Below are 7339 nucleotides of genomic sequence, written 5' to 3' on the forward strand. Positions count from 1 at the left end.
ATCCACCTACTTTTTTATTTTAGAAAAACAATCCCTAGACTTGTGCATAGAGGGTGAAAATTACTATTAGATTCTCATCCACATTCAAAGTAGAATTCTCCTTCAATTATTTGATTTAAAAATTTACAACACAATCAACAAACTCTAGACAAAACAATTTACACAATATGACCAAAATCTCTCATGGAAAAGAACATGAATTTAAAACCAAGTCCAAACAAGTAGTTATGACTTACTTTATGTTTTAAGCTCAAATATTCACATATGGACTCCTCACTTTTAAACCCACACTCAAACTCACTATCTTCCTTGAGAGCTACCAAGAATCTAAAATAACTAAACACACCAAAAATAAAAATGTTCACCCACCAAAATGCTTGATTGGAATGAAGATGCACTAAAAATATTCATCTTCATACTCTGACTAGGGAGGTAGCATGGCAGAGAGGTTCAAGAGTCAAACCAAGATCCTCTCTCTCTCTCTCACATCCCCACTTTCGTAGATATTGCTTTTTTATTTTTACTTTACTCTATAGACCCCACTCGATAAACTTTGTTTTACCGTGAAACTTTAACGGAGAAGTCTGGAAGTCCTTTCTTCTTGTTTCAGTCCTCGCCATTGGATCGCCATTTGCGCGTTTGACCAGACAGTGCAAGCGAGGCTCGTCATGGGCCATCGGGGTTTGTTACAAGCTCTTGCCGAGCCATGCCCCGGCTTCAATGAAGTTTGTGTGGCGTGGTTGGTGTAGAGACGGGATTGCGAGAGGGATCGGGAGAGGACGACGACGAGGAGGAGGAATAGGAGGAGGAGGAAGCCATGTCCGTGAGGAGGACGCTGGGGCGGTGTCCCGCGGACAACGAAGCGCAGGAAGGATGCGGGATCCCATGGGGAGTCACGGTGCAGCCGTTCGCTGCGACGGACGAGCTCAAGCGGCCTCCTGAGCAAGGCGATCGCGGGGAGGCGCTGCCGCGATGTGATAGCTGCTGGGCGTATCTCAATTCGTTTTGTGAAATCGACAAGTGGGCCTGGACGTGTGCGCTCTGTGGCCAGTTGATCGCATTCTCTGAGGAGGAGGCTGCGCGGTATTGGCAATCGTCGTCGCCGCGTCCAGAAGTTTTGTCCTCTTTTATCGACGTGGAGCTTGATGATGGTAAGATGCACTGGCAATGTGGAGTTGTAGCCTGGTCTTCTGAATTTGATTACTGGTGCGTTTGCTGATCTTGATGACCTAAAGTCTATTATTTAATTAGTCGGATTCGGCGCATTCCTGGAATAGGATTTTGTAACATGTTCAACTGCGCATTGGTTTAGCTCTAGTTCATCAGTCGTGATCTCCACTAGAGCCGATTACATTTGTGATTTGGTTTTTGTGCCTTGGGAACTGTAAATGATGCGTAAATTAATCGAGATGAAATTAATCCATGGTTTACCAAATTTGATTTATGTTGCATTGAAGCAACTGTTCTGAATTGGCCTCACTCTCACTTCGAGTACCAATTTATTTGTGATTAAGCGAAGTGAATAGTTGCACACGTCCAACATACTGCAACAGAGCAGCTAAAGATTATCACTTCTTTGTTTTGGTAATGCATGCAGAAGGTGACATACACCTTCACGACACATTTGTTGTTAATTGATTTTCTCAAGCTGATGACATCAAGCAGATAACGAGGATAATCCAGTAGATGATTTTCAAGCCAGGCCCGTCTTTGTAGCAGCAGTGGATCTGTCAGGTAATGAGCATGCCCTTGTTGTATCACGATTTGTAACTCGATTGGTGTTGACACTGAGGCACTCTCTTTATGGTGAGATGAACTTAAGTTTGTTTCGAAGGCAATCTTTGAGTGTTTATATATATATATATATATATATATATATATTCCTTAATTCCCTGGGCGAGAGGACATTCGTGTCTTAAGACATTTGTCCAACAATCGCGTGAGGTCTATCCTTTGGGCTACTTATGAGCACCACTGACAGATCCCACTCTGTTTGCTGCAGCTTCCGAAGAGTTTTTAGAGCTAGTGAAAAGTTCCCTCCTTGCGGCTCTTGAAGGTTCTCTCTTTTTTCAGTTCCTCGTGAACGACTGAACACCTGAAGAATATATTTGTTTATCATACTGCAGCTGGCAACTCTATTGTGTTCATCCTATACGCTCGTCAATGAAAGGCTATGCTATGTATTATGTAATATAATGTTGGTATCGTCTCAGACCTTGCAAAATTTGGACAACACTGTATTAGCATTGGAAGACACTGACGTGGCGTGTGTTACATGCGGCAGCCTTAAATGCAGGTGCGCTGTTCGGGTTGATTACCTTTAGTCACAAGATAGGACTATACGATGTGCAAGGTCCCGTTCCAGTTGTGAAGTATGTTAGCATTCCTCCGGATATGGATGGGAAGCTTCCCGTCGATCTCGACATGGTCATGCCATTGCCCGCATTTCTTGCTCCAGTATGGTCACTCTTCCCCTTACTTTCTATCTATTTAGCCTTACATCTCATGTCGATCACTTGCACGATCCATTGTTATTATGAGCCGTTCACTGCGACGGACGCAGCCTCTGTTATCGGAATGCTGGCCATTTATAAGACGACGTCTGCTTGATTTCTGATGTGTCTCGTTGATTCAATCCAATGTGAATGTCTACTTCACATCGGTTTTCGCTCACTTTTGGATAGGAATGCAAAGTTGCTCATAAACAGCATTTTCTGCTGATGTAAGGTGGAGAACAACAAGGAACATATTGCTGCAGCACTAGAGACGTTGAGACCTACAAGCTCTTGGGAGCGAGCTACAGCAGCAGGACAAGGTGTAGAGGGTGTATCTATGGGTGGTCGCGGATTTGGTGTTGCCATGGACGCTCTCATCAACTATTTGGGTCCTGAATATGGCGTAACATTTGCAATGGGTACGGCTTGGTTTTTTTCACGATATGCTCGCCTCATGTATAAAACATTCCTCGAGTTTACTTGCATGAAGTGGAATGGAAGGCGTACTTGTTTATTGTTTCTGTTCTTTGTAGTGGTTAATTCATGTCTGCAAGTGTATGTGATCGCCATAATATGTTTCGTCGACATGTGCCGGATTTTCTAATTGCTGCGTTGTCTATGTATTGCAGCACGAGTATTTGCTTTCCTATCGGGCCCGCCTGATTACGGTGCTGGACAGCTGGATACGAGACGCTACGGAGAGCAGTATTCTAGCAAGGGTGAGGACGCAGACAAGGCTCTACTTCCTCCACAAACTTCTTATTACAAAGATTTGGTCAGTATCATAAACGTTGTCGCTTCTATTTCTAGAAGGCATGTAGGTTCTGCTTTCAGATGGACTTCTATATCCATCGTAGCCGAATTCTTAATGGCGAGACCATTAGCAGTATTATGTTTTAGAAAGTGGATGATACGTTAGTGGGTTGTAATAGGATTCATTGACTTGCATCAGCATAACCGGGACGAGCTTTTTCTACTGCAGGCCGCACAAGCAGTGCTAGCAGGCGTTTGCGTGGACCTATTTGCTGTCACAAATGAGTACACTAATTTGGCCTCACTCAAGTATCTGAGTATAGAAAGCGGTGGCGGCCTGCTGCTATATTCAAGTACTGAAGAAGCCACCCTTCCACAAGACCTGTACGTCAATATACTTCCCTCGTCGCTTGGAACGTAAACAATAGCACTGCTTAATTCTACAGAGAGTGCTTAAATTTATAATAGCATTCAAAGTACACTATAGCAAAATCTTAGTGTGGGGCAGTCATCTATGATCGTGAGCTATGGGAGCAGGTTAGAGGTTTTACTCTAATAGTTCCTGCGTGCAGATATCGCATGCTCAATAGACCGTATGCTTTTGGATGCATCCTGCGTGTTCGAACGTCGACAGAGTTCAAGGCCGCCACTGCCGTAAGATTTTGAACCATTGAGTAGGGATTCAAGCATATTTTCGCCCTGCTTTTCGTCCAACCTTCGCTCTGGCATGCACTGATTGGCAATTGGGTGCAGTATGGACATTATTTTCCAGATCCTGAATACGACAACGTTCAGCGTATTATTTGTTGTGATCAATTCGCGACGTACGCCTTCGATTTTGAATTCAACAGTTCGTCTGGCTTCACTAGGTGAGGAGAACCCTTCTTTGCTCTATGCAACCTTATTTATTGGGAATGTGATAGAAAGACCCGGAGCATGGTTTTGGTTTAATTCTCGGTGATGAACACTGGTGTAGTTGAATGATGGAGAAGCAAGAATAGCTCGTCTTTCTGGCATGAAGTGCTTTGGCCAGCTCGCCATTATTCTTCCTGTTCGTGCATGTTACTCATAGATGTTTGGTTGCGTTGTGAGTGCACCCTTGTAGGAACATGGAAACCCCACCTATTTTGCAAATGGCTTTTCAATATTCCATCCTCGTGCCTCGAGACGGAGGCACTAATACCTCACAGGCAAATGGGAATCCAAGCAATGTTCCAGTCTCATCCGGCAGGTACTGAACTTTCCACCCTGGACACCTAAAACATCGATTTGCATATAATGATGTTGTTAAGGTTTCTCAACCTTATCAGCAACAAGCCGCCCGCGTACTATGTCACAAGTACATGCATTGCAACAACTTTCAAGTACCAACTTAGTCAAAAGAAAACAATCTAATCGTCTTGAAAATCATCTGCATTGTATTATGAGCATGCAATTTCTCCAAACAAAACTTCCTCCAGCTGGGCTTGCGGGCTTGCACATGGAAGATCGTCTTTTCACTCTCTTGTTATCATGTAACCAACTCAACAGATACTTCATTGTTCTGTCACACAACTCGACATCTCCCTTATTCTGCACATTACGAATCACCGACAGTTCCATAACATGTGGTGCTTTCATGTGGTTGTAGTCAAGCTTATGTCGTGAAGAGGCGCCTCAGGTTGCGCACCCTGCAAATGGATGTAGCTGCTAATTTTACAGAGTTGTACGAGAGCGCAGACACCGAGGTTATCCTGGCCGTCCTAACACACAAGGTACTCCGGAAGGTTCCAGGTCATGCGAATGTGAACTAGCGTACTTTTTGTTGTAACTGTGATCCTGCTTTTAGTGATTCATGAAGTCTTGTAAAACAGATGCAATTTTGTAGAAACTTTGGTGATATGTAAAAGTCACCTGTCCGTGCTACTCTGCCAAATGACAGATCGTTCGAGCATCTTTGGATGAGGGCGTGAAGGAAGCACGCGCCCTCCTGCATGATTGGCTGGTGATTCTTACGGCACAATACAACGACTACTGCAAGCTTGCCCAATTCGAACAGCCCAGCACTCACAGCAGGTTGGATGTGGCGTTCTCAGGGTGCCCCCAACTGCAAGCTTTGCCCCGCCTGATTTTCGCGCTACTTCGGAACCAGTTGTTGAGAAGTCACGAAGAAGGAGTGCATCCTGATCACAGAATATACCTCCAATGCCTGTTCAGGTACGTGATGTTTTCGTGGATCCCGCACTGGGCTCGTGTCGAAGTAGACATGAGAGTCGCATCCGGTTTGTGGTGAAAGGAAGGTGTGTGTGCACGACAGGCGTGAGTTTCCAGTTCCAGTTCCAGTTCCGTGTGTGGATGCATGCGTGGTGTTGGCCGAGTGGTGGCATTTTAACTGGGTGTCCGTGGTGGTATGTCATGGCAGCGCATTAGAGCCTTCGTTCCTGTTGAGAGCCGTGTATCCTGTGCTATCATCGTTCGAGACGCTGGACAGGCGAGCGTATCCCCGTCACTCATTGAGTCGTGCAGCTTTGATGGTGAATGGGAGCCCCATCTACGTTCTGGATGCCTTCACCACGCTGATCGTGTATTATTCTCCGACAGCCGATCCAGCGCTGCCGTTCCCTCCGCCCCAGAACTGTAAGACATTCTGGAAGTCCCATCCTGTTGATGTTGAGGTGATTGCTTTGTGTGGTTTGTTTGTTTGTTTTTGCGTCGCGGCAGTCGGTTGGTTGGGTGCCGCTGGTGAACAATCTATGTGGTGAGCAATCGGTACATCTGGGTCAGAGCACGCACTGACACGAACATGGCACAACGGCTTTGAACGTCATCTGGTGGTGGCGGTGGCGGTGGCATCAGGTGGATTGCGGTCGATGATAAACAAGCTGAAGCAGGAGAGGAACATCACCCCGAAGCTGTTGATGATCAGAGGAGGGCGCGACAACACAGAGGCATTTGACCGTTACTTGATAGAGGAGCAGGAAGTGGATGGCAGTGGGATAGGCACAGGCGTGGGGTTCGTTTCGTTCTTGGACGACATCGCACATGATGTGATGAAGTATATGAAGTAAATACAGCGCTGTTGGCAATCAGGCGCAATCATCGTATGTGGTTTCTGGTGATAGAGTGGGAGTACGTGCACACAAGCCCGAATTTTACAATGATTGTACATAATATAATGTTGATTTGTAATTTGTCAATTTACAAACAAACAACTCATTTTCTATGAAATAATTTAAAGAAAAAAATCAAAACAAAGAATGCATAGTACTTGTTATCAATTGCAATAAAAATGACACTAGTAAATTTTTTTTATGGATCAATGGTAAGTTTTGTAATCTACAATAATTCAAGAACACCAATTTCACAAACAATAAGGCTTAGATGATAGATGATTTTTGTAAAGTGACTCAAGGCATTAAAATAATGCATAGCAAATTGCAAAGTTTTTATTTTGAACAATTACAATGCTTACTTTTTGCTAATACAAATTCCAAATCACTTTTAGTTGCAAAATACAATATATTTTTATCTTTTTTCTAATACGACATTAAAGATTCAACCTTGCAATACCAATATCATTTACAACTTAAAGGCTTATTATTGCACACACTTCAATTGGCTTCTTCTTTAATGCATTGAAAATCCAAAAACAATCAACATTCTCAAAGCTATTTGGATGGTTATGCTAACTTAGAATCTCAATATCTAATTGGAAAAAATTAAGTATTACCTTTTCTATAGAAAATTTTGATTAAAGAAGAAATTGATTTTATTATATAATAACCGCTTTATCAATATAAATATTGTTTAGGAGCTAGAAGGCTAAATTTGTTAGTTCTATTAATCCAATTCAATAGACATCCAAAAACTTTTAAAATACTTGGATGTGGAAGTCATTACTAAAATTTTGAATCTTCACCATCTCACTTTTAATTATCTTCTATATAAAATTGCAACTAAAGATGAAGTTAAAGATGATTAAAACTAAGAATCAATCTAACTCTTAGGCCCTAATACACTCAAGTTTATATAAGTTTTAGACTCATTTTAAATGCAACAAGATCAAGAAATCTCAGATTTTATTGCTAACATTCAATAAATAAAAGATGTGG

The 7339-nt window shown here is 42.9% G+C and overlaps 1 protein-coding gene across 1 annotated transcript; it reads left to right on the forward strand.

Moving 5' to 3' along the window:
• The first annotated feature begins 636 nt into the window (after positions 1–636).
• LOC112286235 (protein transport protein SEC23 D) lies at positions 637–6331 on the forward strand. Its single transcript, XM_024527939.2, has 14 exons — positions 637–1151; positions 1666–1734; positions 2003–2056; positions 2285–2457; positions 2728–2914; positions 3125–3270; positions 3478–3632; positions 3821–3902; positions 4002–4117; positions 4354–4479; positions 4879–5002; positions 5170–5444; positions 5650–5864; positions 6084–6331. The coding sequence occupies exons 1-14, from the start codon at positions 818–820 to the stop codon at positions 6293–6295; spliced, it is 2268 nt and encodes a 755-aa protein (XP_024383707.1). The 5' UTR covers positions 637–817; the 3' UTR covers positions 6296–6331.
• The last annotated feature ends 1008 nt before the right edge of the window (positions 6332–7339 follow it).

This window comes from Physcomitrium patens, chromosome 9, assembly GCF_059467195.1.
Source record: "Physcomitrium patens ecotype Gransden chromosome 9, ASM5946719v1, whole genome shotgun sequence".
In the NCBI taxonomy this organism is placed as follows: Eukaryota; Viridiplantae; Streptophyta; class Bryopsida; order Funariales; family Funariaceae; genus Physcomitrium; species Physcomitrium patens.

What these genes read in the sequence shown, in the direction of transcription:
- LOC112286235 (XM_024527939.2), top strand. Translation starts at nt 818, where the DNA reads ATGTCCGTGAGGAGGACGCTGGGGCGGTGTCCCGCGGACAACGAAGCG. An exon ending in CTTCTTATTACAAAGATTTG is followed by an intron (nt 3,271 to 3,477) that starts GTCAGTATCATA and finishes TTTCTACTGCAG; the next exon opens with GCCGCACAAGCAGTGCTAGC. An exon ending in TACCTCCAATGCCTGTTCAG is followed by an intron (nt 5,445 to 5,649) that starts GTACGTGATGTT and finishes ATGTCATGGCAG; the next exon opens with CGCATTAGAGCCTTCGTTCC.